Source organism: Phoxinus phoxinus (genome assembly GCF_949152265.1).
Source record: "Phoxinus phoxinus genome assembly, chromosome: 10".
NCBI lineage: Eukaryota > Metazoa > Chordata > Actinopteri > Cypriniformes > Leuciscidae > Phoxinus > Phoxinus phoxinus.
Window position 1 is genome coordinate 21,838,734 of NC_136885.1, and position 18,915 is coordinate 21,857,648.

Genomic DNA, 18,915 nt, shown 5'->3' on the forward strand with positions numbered 1-18,915 from the left:
GATATTCTCAACCTCATACTCAATATTTAATTTAGTCTTTTTTGTGTATTTTTTGTGAATTCTTTCTATCTGTCTTGTCATATTTGCATATCTGCTTCAAATTTGTTTTTGAACATGGTTTTGTCAAGCAAAAACTTTTTTTTTCTTTTTTTTATTATTAAAGTTTGTATTGATAAATGTTGCTTTTTTAAATTTAAATGTGTTATGAAATCTTTTTAATTCTTCTTCCGTACATTGAAACTCAAATTCAAGTCCTGAATTGGATTGTACAGTTTTCTCAGTTGCTTTGGTGCATTTCTCAGATCACAACTGAAATTCTCAAAACTAGTTGTTCAACCTCCATATCATTTAGTCACTTGTGCACATCATAAGCAATTTCTATTTGAAATGAATGAATACGATGAAATGAATACGATGAAACAAATTTCAAATGTCAAGAATATTCTCTATTCATTCAGATTTTTTTTGGTAAATGTGTCCTGAATTGATGAATTGCGGAGGTGAATTTAGATTTTTACTAATGAAGGGAAATGTAAAGGGTTAGAAATTAGAATAGATCAACCAATGATCAACCAGGGGCAAATATTAGGGGGAAGGGTCAAGAGAACGTTTTTGACTGTTCCACTAGAGACTAAGAGCAGAATCTAGAGGGAATCCCCTGCTAGACTCCCATGGCTGAGGTGGATTTTGGAGATAATCCATATTTCATAACCCATAGTCACTGGGGGGGTGCTGAGGAAGGATTCAATCGGATCTGAAGAAGTCCAAGCCTAGTCATGTCTGTGTTTCTATAAAAAGTGCAGCAGGATGCTTAATGCTTAAGAAATAGCTGAGGGGACGGTGTGAGTGTGTGAGTGTAAGGTCTATCCTCAGGGCATTTAGCGGTGTGGGGGTGGGGGGTAGCTCTGGGAGAAGATAAAGAGATTGTATTTTTAACACTGCACAAATTTGTCCTTCTATGAACAATTCCTGTGTGGCTTCACACTCAGAAAGTGTTTGAAGAAAAAAAATGGAAAAGTAAAAAGTGGTGTCTGCTTTCTCAGCCAAAAGCGGTGAGTCAGCAGCCTGAAATGAATGAATGGATAACAGTTATAAAGGGACAAGGGGATAAACTCAGACAAATAATTGCACAAAACTTCATTTGCAGCAGATGGAGGAATTTGTACGATTCTTCATGAACTTTTAAAAGCCTGAGGGTATGAGAGCTGTTCTGTTATGTAAACAGCCACTTTAGATGTTCCAGTCATTACTCGAAGCCGCATTGCGAGTATCTGATAAGACAATAATAGAATCTTTGCTAGGGGCTCTCTGCATCTACCAGCAAGTCAATATCCATTTATGATAAAAAAATCTGCTTAGAAATACAGCGCTTATATAACCAATGTGTTCTATTACAAGATATATTGACATCACACACACACCATGAGATCGGGAGTGATGCGTAAAAATCAGTTTAGCCAATTTAAAAAGTAGCTAACCCTGATGTAATCTGGGTAGAAAAAATTATCTGTTGAAAAACGAAAAACCCCTGTGGAAAGTCAATATGGAAAATGTATTTATATTAACATTCGATATATATATATTCGTTTGTATCAAACCACTTGTGGCGACTGTCATGGCGGTCGAGCAAATCCACCATATTCTTTATAAATACTGTAGTTGTGTCACGAAATGTGAAACGCATTCGAAGCTGTTGTAAATTGCTCAACAAACACACACCTGTGACCGCATGACATTAGTATGCTTGGCAACCTCTTTGGAACTGAATTGCTTGGCGGATGAATAAATGTGTTATAACATTTTTTATAATGTATATTTTTTGTTGCTGGTGTTTATTTAATGAATAAAATAAATATTAAAATTAATATTTTTATGGAGTAACCATTTTATAAAAGCAATAAGCCCCTTGAAGCCGTGATTTACAGTGAATTTAAATCAGCTAAGGGGTGTGTTAGGCACGATGCGGAGCGGAGATCTAAATTCACTGTAAATCATGGCTTCACAGGGCTTATTGCTTTATTTGAATCCGTGGCGGAAGGAAGTAGTTCTGCACAAAAGAGGGTTTTTAAAGACACTCCGTGGTTGTTTCTTTATTTATTTATTGTGAATTTCTGCATATTTCTGAGTGATAATTTTTTATACAGGATTTTTGTCTGTGTATATTAATATAGTTATTTAGAATTAAAAGTTGGACATTTCTAAACTACTATAATTTGAAGGTTAAGACACAGAGTGCAAAAACACTAGGTAACAGATGTTGAAACAAAATATGTTACAAAACTCCCCAGTCTCCCGTATAAAAAAAGCATCTTTTAGCCTGTGTTTATGTGTGTACAGCAGGAAAAACAGCTTCTGTGTGGATGAAAGCTTCCCCCGAAAGCTCCTTACTGCACCTTCCTGCAATATCCGGTTCCAAATCTCCTCTCCTCTCCTCCCTCTCACTCGCATCCTCTAGGCTTCAAAGGGTCTCCTTTCCTGATCCTCTCAGGCACCTTACACACATACTCATTACAGCATTCAAACATATATGCAACACACAAATGTTACAGATCACCTAACCTGACAGCCTGTCATCTTAGGAGCTGCTGAAGAGGGTCTAAAAGAGTTTTAGCAGACAGCTTTTTGCCTGCGGCCCAATGCTAACACTCAACACATGAGCCCCGTGCGCGGTGTGCATCAGACGGCAGAGGATATTGGAAGTGTCTTTGGTGGATTATCTGCCTGTGAACGTGCAGATTGGGGTGAGGATAATCCACATGTTGATGTTTTCCTCCTGGGGTGAATGAGAGTGACAGTTTATAATCAACGTTAAGCAGAAACACCAGCATCCAAATCTCGGCCGAGGATTACATAGTTCCATCGCTCGCGGCTGTCAGGAAAAGGTTTGCGGAAGATACATTGTTTCAGCTGGTAGTCTGTAATCTTTAGTTTGAGTTCCAAATTGCTAGATAGGTGCTTCTCATGCGTGGGGTTTTATCATATTTCCAGGAATTTTATTAAATGTCCTTCTGAGCAAAATGCTCTCGCTCGGCACGAAACTGTCCATAGAGATGGTTCGCGCTGAGAGAAGGGAGAAAGAGAGGGAGTTTTTCATTTTCTTTTCAAGTAAATGCCTGAGGCTTATCACTGCCTCTTTGCACCAACTGCAGTTGGCCACAGAATAAGCAGTGATGAGATTAGGCTGAGTGTGATTGGTGCAGACTCCCAACAGAGAGTGTTTGTACTGAAGGTGGCGTAATATAGGTGGCTTTTCTTTTCTTTTTTAAACTGGCAGCCATGGATTTGGAGACGTGAGAACGTGCTGAATTGATGCCACACAGTAGAGCCGAGGTAATGCACAGCCATTAGTAATGTTTAATGGGCAAAGTGGCATGCTATCTGTCTTTGTTACATGGTACCCTTTACTAAATCACACTGAATGCTGAGTAAAATCTTTTCTACTATAGCAAACAGCACTACTAGTGCACATACTCAAGAGAAGGGTCTTTGACATTGATTTCTTTATGCTCATTGTGATTTACACAAGCAGGACACGTTCTTGGATCAGCTTTCTTTGTTGTGGCTGGAACAACATTCCTACCAAGCAATCAGAGCCCACTGATTTGAAAGGTTGGGGAATGTTGCTCCAGGAACAACAAAGCTTGTTGAATGCGGAACTTGTCCTGCGACCTTGTAAATCACAAGGTGCAGTTTGTTTATCCAGACAGGAATAATAAAATGAGCCATTCATGTAATAATAATAGATTTTTGAAAAGTGATGGCCATATCAAAACATTTAAAAAATGTTATATGTATATATACATATACATACATAATTTATATAATCTTACTGACCCACAACTTTTGTAATGTAATATAATTTATTAATTCTTTTAATTTTTTTTCAGCAAGGATGCGTTAAATTGATCAAAAGTGAATGTTAAGCCGTTTGCATTGTTTCTAATATTTTTTTTCAAATAAATGCTGTTCTTTCTTGTTTTCACAAAAATACTAAATAGTAAATCAACATTTTCACTATAATAATAAGTGTTTCTTGGGCACCAAATCAGGATATTAGAATGATTTCTGAAGGATCATGTGACATTCAATACTGCAGTAATTCAGATTTAGGTGAATTAGGTGTTAAGAACACTTTATTTTGATAGTCCACTTTAGACATTCTACTAACTATAAGTAACTTTGCAACTACATGTCAACTAACTGTCATCAAAGTAAATAAATTAAATAAATGCATCTTTGGTCAGCAAAAATCTTACTGACCCCAAACTTTTCAGCTGTAGTTACATTTTTATATAAAATCACATTACCTGGGCTATTTATCGATTTTAACCAATTACATGATATGATAATATGTACACATTACATCTCTATACCATTGAACATTACCTGTGGCTTCAGTAGAATGTATTGAACATAACGATATGACAATCCATCCTGCAATCGTTTGTCTGTCTTAAGGCTGGAATACACTACACAACTTGAACAGGTTTTAAAAACACTAGGCTTCATACAGTTGCCGACTTTGTAAATAGTTACAGGAAAAACTGGGCATCATACACTAAACGACTGAGGATCACACACTACCAGACTTTCAAATCATTATGAACACAACAAACTTACTGCCTCTGTGACATGTGACAATTGAAAACAATGTGTTCTAAAATCAGCTCAAAATATCAAACATTTTTGATATCCTCCAACTGGGTGGAATCAAACTTTGAAGCTAAAATTTTGCAGTCTGTGACCATCATACACTACATGATTTTCTGTGAAATCCGTCAACTCAAATCTGCAGACTGGCTCTGACTTTTGGCAGTTAGCGTCAACTTGTCCAGACTGTAAATCAGGGCAAAACTCTGGTAGTGTAGTCATGTAGTGTATTCCAGCCTTTAGGTAGAATTAGGGTCTGTTCACACAGGAGTCAGGACCTGTTATTGCATTCTGTCTGGACTAAATTTTAATAGTACAGGCTTATTTTTTACAGGAGTATTTTAAGATACAGTGCAAACAGCAGCTACACTTTTTAAAACGACACAAGAACGCTGTAACGAGGTCAGATGTTATGGGAAGGAGGAGGCGGGAACCGGCGAACATTCAAAAGAGTTTAATAAATAAATAAACAAATACAAAAATCCTCCTGGGACGACTGCTGGCCACACAAAACAGAAACAAAACACAACATAAAATCAGGCCTGTTCCTCTCTCGATCTCCGCTGTCGTCGCTCCTCCTTTATGCTTCTTCTCCTCCGTGAGAGATACGAGACCGGTGCGTCGCGGAGGTGTCACTCATCAGTAATCACGCCACCGGCCTTGTGCCGTTCTCTCACGTCCCTCGACCCCGTCCTGCTCGCCACAAACGCGTTCATCACACTAAAAAGTGATCAGTTGACTTAACTTAATCATTATCAGGCAATGGGTTCCCTCACTTTTTTAAAGTAAATAAACTTTGTGTAATTGGAAAAAAAAATTATAAGTTTTGTGAACTTGACAATTCCACATAACTTAATAATTTTAAAGCAACGGGTTTCCTCACTTTTTTTAAGTAAAGTCAACTGACCACTTTTTACAGTGTTCACTCTTTCAATTATTCTGTTTTCTGTTGACAGACAGCCCTTTGAGAATGGCTTACACACTGTCTCTTTTGGTCTTGGTCTCTCCATATTCCCCAGGAGGAGGAGGAGGAGGACAGTGTTAGTGAACTGACCCCGCTCAATGACAAAGACAAAGTAAAAAAGTAGTTTCGTGGGCTGCAGGAAGATCCAGAGAAGGGGACTGCCTGTTTCACAGTGCCGTGCACTATATGGGATGAGTGGGAGAACGAGAAAGCGGTGCGCTGCTCTCTCTGTAGACTGCCAGGATGAGTAGGCTCTTATTGTCTTCTGCCCTTGTCAAACGCCTGGAGCTCTCCAGGGTCTCCGCAGCCCAGCTGAGGCTCTATTCATCTCCACCTGCCACATCCCGATAAAGGTACAAGAGAGCACAGTGTTAAAAAAAGAACCCGAGTTAGAAAGGGAGAGGGGAAGATATGACTCATTTTGAAAGCATCAGAGGACCAGCTATACCTGAGGGGAAGAACAGACAGATGGAACGGTGTTAGACAACTCACACACATATACGCAGACACACACAGACACAGGTGCGCAGTCTATTCCGTTTCAATGCTTCATTATGCAGAGAATATTCTCTCTGTTTCTTAGAGCCGCTTGATGCTTTTTCTCGTGTGTAAGAGAGAGAGAAAGAGGCAATCCCACCTGTTTGTTGTGTCAGGTTTTAGACTGGGAGGCAGGCTGACTAATGTTGCTCACCTGTGCTCAGGAGGTCCAGAGAGGCCTGTCACAATACGGCAGATTTAACTATGGAAACTGGAGCATGCAGAAGGACCTCACACACACACACACACACATACACACATACACACACCCTCGCAGTCGTATGCATACGCAGGTGTTTCCGGTTAACTCGACAAACAGGACGACTATAGAGTGTGTTGCAGCAGAAACAATTTTCTCTTTGAAATTGGCAACAACAAAAAAAAGCCAGTTTTTACAGTTTTTTTATTATCAGTAGTGGTATGACCAAAGATTTTATGGAGGTACTCATTTTTATGTTAATACCGATATTGATAAATGGCTGACTATTTTGTGTACAAAAAGAGTAGAATAAAATAACACCCCTAGAATAAAATAAATGAATTTACGCATTACAATGTTATAATGTACAGTATGAAAAATGGATATTCATTTTGAGATTTCGTCCCCTTGGAATTATAAGGTTCTATCTGACATTTTTGTCAAAATTGAGTTATTCACATATTCTTATTCTGTGACAACTTATTTACATTATGTGATGTTGTTTTTTAAGTTGTGTACATTTTGGAACTTTTTATTTAGAAAATAAAAAAGGTTCTTTCAACACAGTCGAATGGAATGCAAAAACTTTAAAGCTCAATATCTCAAAACCAGTCAGAATGCAGATAGAACCTTATAATTCCAAGGGGACGATTTGCTAAAGATTACATTTGTGTTACGAAATGTATTAGTGTTCAGGCAGACTAAAATGAGTCATTTACAATCCTATATTAATAATAATGGATTTTTGGTGGCCACATCAAAACAATGATTATAATAATAACAAATGAAAAGCATATTATTATATTAATAATTGTATGATAAATATGATCATGTGACACTGAAGACTGGAGTAATAGCTGCTGAAAATTAATCTGAATGGATATTCATTTTGAGATTACAGCTAAAGATTATATTTTACAGTGTTATGAAATGTATTCATGTTTATATATTAACATTTGCTTCCAAATTCCAAAATTCAATGCCATTGTCATTCAAATTATGCCATTTGATTATTTTATTTTATTTATTGGAACTGGATGGATAAAAACAAAAGATAGGATTATTCATAATAAATAAATCTGGTTTCAGTTGGATGAGCCACATGTAAAGACACTGAAAACAGCCAAAATATGAATTCCTGTGACACTGTGAACACACATCAAGTGAATTCTGAATTAATATGGCAATTTGCGATGTTGTTTGGCAATCGGTTTCCAAAGTAATCAATATCTTCAACAAAGCCGGCTCAACTGAACTGGAAAGTAAACAATAGTTTTCTGCTTGGTGATTATTAAAACCATGTCACAGATATTCTGCAGTATATAATATAGCAGAATCTTTTGTTGTTGTCTAAGAGTGTAAACAATGAATTGAACTATCCCTTTTGTTGGAAGATCTGCATTTAATGTTACATGATTGAACAAGGCAGCCATGATTGGCACTGAAGCTTGTAAAGATGACAGCTGTCTGCATGACCCAAACTGAAGGGAGCAGATGAACCACAATGACTTTCAAATTTGTGCAAAAAAAAAAAAGTAGCAGACAGAAATCCAGCTCTTTGAAGAGCGTTCCTGGTGAAATGTTACATGGTGACACCTCCATGTCTGGGCTCTGCGAGGTGGACGGAGATGTTTCAGCCAATTAGGGAACAGCCTGCTCTTGTCCCAGTGCTAAAATGTCAAATCTGCTAATATCTAGAGTGAGGCCGAGTTCACAGTCAGTGTCAGCTGTCAGACCAGATTTCACACTACCATTGCACCTGCGTTTGTGTATAAATCATTGGTTAGTGCATTTAATGTGTTTGTAATAGAATACAGTTTGAAACTCATGTCATATGTTGTTTTTGTATAGATTTACTCTTTTTTTTTTTTTTTTTTGAGATGTAAAGCGGGAAAGTGTGATCATGACTCAATTCTCTTTTTGAGACTGTTTTTCATGAGAGTGTGTTTGCTCAAGGTTGTGATATAATGTAGAAATTGGCAGAAACTCTAGACAGGAGAGTATATTAAAGCCTATACATGGCCTGGAGATTTGTTCCTTAATATAAGAGTGAGGAAGAGACAGATAAATAGAAAGACAAAGGGGTCTAGCAGCCGATTCACTAAAGGGATTGTGAAAAGAACGCCAAAATGGCAACAAATTATCTGCTAAACAGCATTTCATTGCGCTATTCTCCAATTTGCAGGTCATATTTTACTGTGTTTCACTGGAAGCCTTCACCACTGTGATTCAGTACTTGAACCGACTTAAAATGTGCTTGACTTCATGGCACGTCTGTATAACGTTCGTCTCCAATCATTTCATGAATTACGCGATGATCAATGGAAAACATCCCTTTTAAATTAACTTCCGTTTACCACTTGCTATACCAGCCCGATCTGACGCTTTTGACATTTCGTCTACATCCAACGCACATGGCACCCTTTAGTGTCAATATGAGACGCAGATAGATATGGGCCAGAAGGCACCTCCTAGCGGTCTAACCCTAACCCTACCCCAGACCTAAACCCAACCATAACCGAACAAAGCTTTGTGCGAGTCATATTGACACTAAAGGCTGCCATGTGCGTTGGATGTAGACGAAATGTCAAAAGTGTCAGTATATGACGCCCTAGGATGAGAATGCGCTGGCTATACGGATGCTATGTAAATTGTGACAGAGAAATAGTTGCAAATTGTAAAACAATCATTTGGTAACAAAGTCTAATTTACATCAAGTATATAATTTATGTATATTACAAATTACAGTCAATTATGATGTGTGTTTGTGCTGAAAAGAATGACAGTTACTTAATTGAAATACTTTTTTTAGTGCATTTAGCATCTAATTAAAAACTTGATCACGGTTGGTTAGTGAGTAAGATGCAAGATTTTGCACTAAAATAATGTGAGCAGAAGTGGTGCAACTTGAAAGCTAATTTGTCCCATAGAGAATGAGAGTAAAGGAGGAGCACCATGTTTAACAGGGCGATTTTTGTTGTTGTCCCTTTAATTTCTTTGTTTGTTCAATAGCTCATTTGGTGTGATCCCACCAGGCCAGCACCAATAAACACGTCCAGTTTTAGATTTTTTACAGAGGCTTAACCATGAAAAAGAGAACTAATGAAAACCTTATGCTGTGTGCAGTTCACAGCATTTTATTGTCTTTAAAATGCCATGCACATCGGCCTTAGTTTCCACTATAGTGCCTTTATATCCTCTGATATAGGCTCTTTACCCTGCACGCATTGATGGGATTCCTTTAAGGTCTATTAACATTAGGATTTTTAGTAGCAACGTAAAACCCTTTGAGGTCTGTTATCTCAGCTGGCGAATCTCAGAGTAGTTGAGATGCAGATATCAAAGGGACCGGCGCTATAGAAGATGCAAGATGCTGCATTACTCATGAATTTAAGATTCAGAATGGCTACCACTGCTAAAGGTTTATAAAAAGTATCTTAATGGGCTTTTTTTTATATCCTAGTGAAAAGACATGTAAGTCAATAATACGCTAAAGGGTCTATCCTTACACATCACATGCAGACAAACCTCTGTTCTTCCACATTGATTAATCCGTCAGTGTTTGATCATCAGCACACAACAGAATTGATTTAATGGACTGGAGGTTGGAGGTCAATTAGAGCATCTCATCACCTCCAATTCTCATTAATCCCAACACAACTCAGGGTTAAAGTGTGTGTTTGTGAGTTGCAGTTAATGCCACAGAATAAACTGTACTACTTAATACAAGTATTTAAGACTGTACAACAAAAATTAGGTTTTAAAAATCAGAAAATCCTTTTGCATCTCTATATTAAATGTTTTTTATTCTTGCCCAGTCAGTGTGATCAGAGGATATGAGTTATTTTTTGACAGTTTAAAATAGTTTCCATTGAATGGTTCTTTTGTTCTTTCTTATCTGTCAGTTATTCATGAGGCAGATGTTTCATTGAAAGTCCAAATTATCTTCTGAAGGGCAAAATCTAAGGCGTCATGAATATGGGAATATCCAAAGCTAATTATGAGTAGAGCATTTAGACATGCTCATCAACATTAGCGGCAAATACTTTAATGTGCCTTATCAATCATATCAGTCATGGAATGGTTTTATACCATAAACATCTCATTCTGTCAAAACCATCATTGTGTTGCCAGGCTGTAAGAGAGAGAGAGTAGTGATTTCTGGAGTAGCACTTAATTAGAAAAAGTGGCTGACCTGATGTTTTTTTTTAAAACATGCAATTTAGCATATTTCTATGAGACTTGTCTAATAGTAAGCTTAGTGGAAAATAAATCCAAGATGGTTTTTGCGTTGCAACATTGTTAGCTTAGCAACATGCAAGCTTCAAATGCTATTGAAATTATTTCACTCTGTATATTTCACTCTGGATAAGTGTAATGTAGTGCTTCCCAAAGTTCCATAACTGGTAGATGCTGCCTTAGTTTTTACATTTCACTACACTGCTTTTCCATTATTTGTCCATGTAAGCCTGCGCCAGATAGACATGTTTGGCCATTGTGCTTTTAAAAAAATTTAACTTTTAAAAAACGCACCTCAAGACCTAATTTTTTCCATTCCACTAGTCTTGTGTGTCATGTTTTTAAATGCAACAACCCACTTAGAAGGCTGTTTTTTATGTAGCCAGTATGCAGCGAGGCAGGTTTTGTAACAGATCTGTAGTATTATGCTTTTTTAGAATGAAACAGCACTCACATTCTGCCTTTGTGTTGATAAGCAAAGGTCGGAATCTGAAGACAAGGGAAATCGTGTCTATTATTTACCCCATTCTCTCGAAGTGCCTTTTTCTCTCTTATTTGCAGTATTTTTAATACATGTATGGAAAATTTGTGATGCCGCCACAAAATTAATCTCAACTATTCTGTTTAGAATCTCTCTTCATGATAATGAATTGAGAAACTATATGTGCTAATAGACATCATATCAGCAATCTGTTTATGAATGTTAGTAGTATTTACTGAATTAACAGAATTAACTGAATTTGCGTGTTTGTTCATTTAAATCTTAGTTTGATCATTTCAATATCAATGTTGTTTTTGGAAGGTGAAGGTTTTTATGTGAGTTTTCACTGACATTTGTGTGGTTCCTCTAATGTGTATATATACTCTGAAAAGCTCTCTTCTGTGAAGATCCCTTGAAGCAGGCATCATTAGTGTGTTTTGCTGTGTAAAGTCAGCAGCCTCTGTTGGGAGTTAGCTTGCTAACGTCTCACAGATACAGTTTTTTTCCCTGTCAGTGCTTGTCACTATGCAGCAGAGGGAAACTGTCCTCCTCTTGGCACTCCCTTCACACCACCAACAAAATCTTGGTATAGGTTGTGCATGCATGTGATCACAAAAAATAAAAGAGTTTTGGAAAAATCTAAGGTGCTTTGAGTTTGTGATACACCAGTGATAGTCCATCTCCATATTTTGGCTAATACCAATTAAAGACAGCAGTGTGTTTTTTCCTTAAAAAATGTGTGATTGTATTTTATTACCAGACCAAATTAAACACTTACTGTATGTCACCTGTGTACTGGCGAGAGAGGGGATGCAGTGAGTTACATTTTCATTGCCTTTCATGAGTCAAGACAAATATGACTTTCTCTTCAATTTCCCTGCTGAGTAAAGTCAAAAGTGTTTGGCTGTGATCATGTGACTTTCCGTTCATGTCTGCTGAACAAATTCAGGCGCCACTGACACTTTTATTGTTTTGCGATTGTCTTTTGACTTGACTTGACTTGCTGATTTTGTTTACTCTGTTTCGATTTTTTTTCTCCTCTGCCCTAAAGGGATGAAGTGATAAATAGACAGGCATCCATTGATGTGGTCTGTACCTTTTCCAAGGAGCCTTTTATGTGGAAAATGTATTGACTATACAGTCTCTATTAACAGAAGCGTTAGAAAGAGATGTTTTTGTATCTTTTTATTATTTTATCAAATGTGTCATAAGGCTGTTTCGGATTGTTCTGCCCCAATTGAACCCCAGGATAGACCTGGATTGATGTTTCTTTTTTTCTCTCCTGGATAAGCCTTCTTTATGGTCTTTATCGAAGCCAAACAAATGCTGTTTTCATGGAAAGCCTTAGGTTTTCAGAACTTCTTATCTCTCATTATCATCTGCCTGTTTTGTCTTACAGAGGCTGAAAGAGTTGAAGCAGAGAGAATTTGCACGCAATGTCTCCTCCAAGTCCTGGAAAGATGAGAAAAAGCAAAAAAGAGCTCTGAAACGACTGCACCAGCTTGCACAACTCAAACAGCAAAGAGATAGGTAAAATCAGAATACACTTTATCTCAATGATATAATGTGCTGTAAATGCATTCTTTAAATAATGTATGCACTATATATTAGATTTAAAGAGATTTGAGATCTTTCAGCACTGCCTAATTATAACACTGTCTTCTATTCTTGCCAACAGTGATGACAGGAAAGGTCCAAAGTTAAGGTCTACAAACAAGGATAAGGATCCCGTTCAAATCCTTTCTGCTGGCAGTAGCAAGTTTGACACAAAACCAACAGCATCCTTGGTTCAAAACTCAAATCCTATCCCTACAAACACCTCATTGAAGGGCTTGTCCTCCTCTTGTATGCCCACACATAAGCAGCCATGCTACGAAAAACACCCCTTACCGACAAAATCTTCTGCAGGACACCGGAGCCCCAGGGCAGGAGTCTCATTCTGTTTCTCTAGACGAGCTCAACTAAAGCTTGACTCCTGTGCATCTGTGTTTAGTGATGGACTTGAGGAGGCCAGTGACTATCAAGAGCTCCAGCGCCACAAGCACAGACTCGCCCTGGAGGCCCTTTGGTCTGGCTCATGCTCACCCAGAACCCCAAATAATGATGACCATGATCTGTCCCATGATCCACTGACTCTGGGCTGGGTGGATGAAGACTCTCAAACACCTCAAACGGAAGCACAAGCAAAACATGTGGAGAGCCCTGAAATTCAGGCAAACTACAGCACAAGTCAGCCAGAGAAGCTGGGGTGTCCTGACACACACAGTCCTGGAGCAAACTGGAAGCCAGCTGGTTCAGAGGACAGATTGCATGATGGGGGGCAGAGGCCCAGGGCAGAGGGGGCTTATGGGGGATCAGAGGGGAGAGAATGCCCCGGCCCTACTGTTTACACAGATGGACAGGGTACCATGGCCCAAGGCCAACTCCAAATACTCAAAGGCTCACACCACCATACACAGAAAAGCTGCGAACAGGGCACTATGCAGAATGGGAAGGACTCTATATCAGAAAAAGAGACAGAGGAGTATAAAATACACAGAGTGTGCAAGGATGAAAATATAGGTTCTTTCCTTAATGTAGTCAGCAAGGACGGAAGTGTGACAAAATGGCCTTTTGAGCTGGTGCAGTACACTTCCGACAAGCCACGCGTATCTTACAGCTGTAACCCTCTCTACTACCATTTAAAACACAAGGAGGGCAGAAACAAAAGCACAAAGGGGACAGATCTTGGTGTTGTTGACAAGCTCACAGGCCAGAATGACAGAGCTAGGCCACAAACACAGGATGTTCCAGGAGATAAATTAGGCATTTTAAAACCAAAGAAACCCAAACACAGGAGAAAGGGGAAAAATCGTAGGCATAAATTAGATGCTGTCAAGATCCGGCAAGCGGGATGCGCATTCAAAACCTACTCGCAGACAGAAGCTGGAGGACACTTTGAATTCCAATGCACTCCAACCGATACGTCACAATACAAGCAAGCGTGCACTGAGAGGAGGCACAAGCTGGGGAAGAGGAAAAGATCAGTGAGAGATGAGACTTCAAATGAAAGTGACACCCCAGAGCACAGCCTCAAAAGCATTGTTGTAAGCTCGCTTTCCGCCCCGGCACGTAAAAGGAAGAAATGTCAAACGATGAGGGGGCTTGTGTCAGCGCTGCGCTTGGTAAGGCGGAGGCCTTTGTCATATTCTGTTCACAACACGACAGGAAGAGAGGATAATTATCGCTGGTATGACAACACCTATGAGTCAAAGAGGGATGCTGCCTCAACTCCCAACAGTGACAAATCTGGGTCGTGGAGTGGCCTGTCAGACATGACCTCAGATGGAGAATGGCCTGTGTACCACATGGGGAGGCGCTCCACCTCACCAAGATCAAACTATCTATACCCTTTAAGAAAGGAGCACAGTCAGCCCAGGTCTTGCATTAGAAGTTCCTCTTACATTGTTCCTCACTACAGTTATAGCCCATGCAGAGATTTCGAACATACAGGAGACAGTTGGGATTACGCAGACTCTTACATCTACAATAAACGGAGATATTCAACAGTTTATAACAGCCCAGATCAACATGAGAGATACAGCATCAGAGGGCACAAAAAAATTGATGAGGAGCATAAACACAGAGAGCATAGAACTCAACATAAAGGCAGGCAGTTGTTTTATAGAGTCTATGACAGTCCTGAACCTCAAGAGGATGTCAGGGATTGGTGGTATGAAAGACTTAGCCCTGCAGGTAGGAGGTACCGGGAGAGGGAAGAATTTCCTTGGTCAAGTCCAGAAAGAAGTGAAGACAGGTGGTATAACAAGCCAGTGTCCATTCGTAGCCCCAGTTCCTCTAGTAGCATTAGCATTTCTGACCTTAATGGGGACTGGTTGTCTAACTCCCATATTAGGCCATCTCCAACTGGACAGAGCCAGAAACATTGCAGTCATTCTGGGTGGCCATCCGAGAGATTGGTCAAGACCAAATCATCTCCTCTTAGAAAGAGGAGTCACTCACCCCCATTAGCTACAAGTAACAATGTAGCTCAGCCTAATTCCTTACAATCAGGTGTAGGGAAGGAAGATGATACTCATAAATCTAACCCAATGCCAAAAGACCAGTTGGTTGAGAAGGATCCTAAAGTAAAGAAAGCAAATGTCACCCTCTCACTTCCGCTAATTGGTAAATTACCCTCTATTAAGAAAGGGGCAAGAAAAATAGGGATACATAAAGATGCAAGTGCCAGTATTAGTAACCAGGTTTCATCATCTTCAACTGTCCCATCAAATCAACAAGTTATACCTCAAATTGACAGTAAGACTTCAGAACACTTACAACAAACACATGGGCAAAATTACAGTGCATCCCATGCCTGTCTTGAAATTGCCAAGGAGGATAGATCAACAGAAACCTGTTCTGCTTTAGCTCTGGGTCCAGACAAGACTTTTTCGCAAAAACTTAACATCAGAGACCATGCAGACAATGCAGAAATCGCAGGGATTCACTGTCCAAAATGCACCACCCCTCCCCTTTCTGAGCAACCAATCACCTTCACGAATGATGAGATTGAGAAGTACAAATTGCTTCAGCTCCAGGCCCAGCAGCACATGCAGCAGCAGCACCTTCAAGAGCAAGTATCTGTGGACATGAGCCATTGCCCAGTACCAACTGCAGAGCCACCTGATCAGACTACACTTTCAGCCTGTCTACAATACAACATACTCCAACCCTCTTCTCCACCCTCTTCTATTGCTCCTCACTCTTCGCCTGTTGCTCTGCTATCACCCCTTCACCCCACCCTCTCTCAGACCCAATTTGCCCGTCCAATTCCTGCTGCCTTCTTTTCAGTGCCGCCAGCTACTATGTTGGCAGCTCAACCCCTCCACCTGATCCCAGCCTCATCTTTCCACCCAGTTCACCCTCACCATCATGTTCCTGGGTTGACTCTCCACCCCCTGCCTCCCACTTCTCTGCTCCCCGCGATGCTCGGTCCAATGCCCATGGCTGCCGCTGCTGCTGCTGCTGTTGCTGCTGCTGCCAGCACTCTGCAGATCCACCCCCTACTACACCCTCTGTTCCACAGCCAGGACCTTCAGCGCCACCCTGGACCAACCAGCTAGTTCTGGTCAGAATGAGAGGGGAAATGAGAATAAGAAAGAATATAGTTCTGACATGAAATGTCCTGCAAGACCCCTCCAATTGTGCTGTGAACTTTCTGATATTTAGGTTCTCCTTTCAGCCAAAGTTCCTGTTGAGTAGTGATTTATTTTTGTTTAATCTCTGTGTTGCAGTGTCAACTCAAAGATAGCAAGACTTTTTACTTTGTTGTTGTTTACCATTCCATTCTTTATACAGCCATCGTCTCCCCGCATTAACACACAGATGAACCTCTCCTGCCTCACCGCACTGTGATTTATCAGCAGTTGAGCCCATTCAGCAGTTGGCTGAAATTAAGCATAACCTCAAGTCAAATTAGAATGTTAATGCCTTTTCAATTAGTAATAAGTATAATTAGCATATTTTTATAGTTACCCAGCAAGTATTCAAAGGGTTTTATTTATGAAGAACTAGGGGAAATATCCTTGAGCAAAGTTAAACTGACTAAGCAAAATGTACATGAATCTTCAAAATGATTCAGAATAAAATTCAGAATTCTTTTTTTGTTTTATATGCAAATTGACATGATTATTTGGTGCAGAAATACAGCATGTGTTTGATCTATTGCATCTCTTAATGGATTTAGCAGTGTTCACCACTTTGGGTGAAGACATCCCATTTTATTTGATTTAATTTTTTCTGTGTTGTTAGTAGGGTAGAGTGAGTTTGGACTTGCTCAGCTGTAGTGTGGACATGCAATAATGTTTTTTTTTCAATCTATTTAAAGTGTAAAATCTTGAATTGTATTTATGTATTCATACTTTGTAATGTAAGTAATAACAAATAACAGGCACTTGATTGTTCAAATATGTTTAAGATGCTTTTTATTCACTCTTATTTTGGTAGAGCCAAACATACTTTCATCTGTAAGATAATGTCATGGGAATAATAATAAATTAAATGTAATTCCAAGAAATGACAGCTTTGTCATTACTAGTGTCTTTGAGGTCTAGATTTTTACTTTAGGCTTTTAAAATTCAGGACTTTTTAGACTTTGGAAGACAGGGAGCAGCGATTGGCATTTTGCCTGGAGGAGGATTGTGGCTGAACTGGTATTTACCCACCTCAAAAAAGAAATAAAAAGGGCATAATACATGTCAAATTCAGTGAATGTTAACACACCTTCATTTCAAATGAGCAGTGCTTCTCTGCTCAGATCTGAGGGACTGGGATTTTGTGTTAATGATGCTTCTCATTGCCAGCAGTGGCCCAATAACACAACTGCACATTTGCACTAATTAACTCTCTCAGGTACAAGTTGTCTGCTCTGGCAAGGAGGAGCTCTGCTATGCAGTCTCTCACTGGCACTAAACGGATTGGTGATTCATATCTCTAAACTCTAACTCAAACTGTGTTGGGCCTGTTTTTTAATAAATACAGAATAATGACGGCAAATTTGTGTCCTGCTAGATAGGTATCTTGAGTGCAAATGCAGTAAATTATTGTGTAAAATGATTCTGAGAAGCTAACTAGATGTGTTGTATTCGATAACATATTCATTGTTTATTGAGTGGAATGGTTTTCTCTTTTTGAGTGCACTTCATGTTGGAAATGGTGATAACAAACGGTTCCAGATGATGGTCTAGAGTTGATTATAAAACACAAAGTATCCTATAGAATTCATAGAATTGCAACCTTCATGTCTCTAGCAAGCATGGTTGCTTCTAATGCAACTGGAAAGTAAAAACATAAAAATAAAAAGATCATAGGAAGGATGGATGGAAGGAAGATGGTAACAGTTTGTCTGCTGCCTCTCTGACTCAGCCTGGTTTGTGCCTGACTGGATCAGAGGTGAGTTGACAGCCTCCTAAAGATTTTGAGAGGCTCAAATTAATGTTTTTTTTTTTTTTTGGTGACATTCTCGACGAGGATCCATACAGATATCCGGTAAGCCAGGCTACCTTTAGGGAGAGCCATAAGGGGAAGCAGTGTGTGCAATGGTTGCCCTCCCATGCCCCAAATACAGCCTCTCTGCTGGCAGACCTGCTGCCACGTGCTCATACTCCACAGGACAGCAGATCAAACAGACTATGAACTAGAGAGTGGGGATAATTAGCAGATGTTACAGAATAAACTCACTCTTCAGCCGCTTTCTCTACACAACCAAACAAACTTTCTGATTAATACAAAATGTTCACACTAAAAAGAAAGAAATATGATAAACAGGGAGTGATGACACATGAAAAATAAGATAAGATACACTGATCAGAGATACAGTGAAAAACAAGAGGAATCGAGATAGTTACAAGCTTCAAGCATTTACTGTACATCGAAGTGGAGTGTATTTGATGTAAGCCATGACATGCACTATATTAGTTCTTCTGATATGACCAAAAATCCATATTCCATATCACTAAGCCTTGGAGCCAATTATAATCACAGACGAGTTATGTAATGTTAAACTTTTTTTGCACTTTTTCTGGAGCCAATGGAGCCAAACTTTTGCCTCATTATTCATTTCTTCTGCAGTAACTATGAGGCATACAGTAAGACAGAAAACACTACATGCCCCTCATAGTCTAGTGCCCTGCCAGCCCCTTATTTAATATGCCACTGAAGTTCGGAGCCACTGTTTGCCGCTCATCGCCTGTGGGGGCCACTCAGAGTCTGTTTAGCATGTATCAAAGCTGTAGGACATCACTATCTCTGCTGCTAAATGCCCAGTATGGAGCAGACAGTGTACATATCTTGCTTGCTCATTCT

At 39.4% G+C, this 18,915-nt stretch overlaps 1 protein-coding gene across 1 annotated transcript in view; it reads left to right on the top strand.

Annotated features, from left to right (window-relative positions):
- znf804b (zinc finger protein 804B) overlaps nt 1-17,122 on the top strand; it is a 103,636-nt gene extending 86,514 nt beyond the window's left edge. The window contains exons 3-4 of the mRNA XM_079626303.1: nt 12,470-12,600; nt 12,749-17,122. Coding sequence (XP_079482429.1) covers nt 12,470-12,600; nt 12,749-16,175 — 3,558 coding nt within the window. The 3' untranslated portion in view covers nt 16,176-17,122. The remainder of the gene's footprint in view (nt 1-12,469; nt 12,601-12,748) is intronic.
- The last annotated feature ends 1,793 nt before the right edge of the window (nt 17,123-18,915 follow it).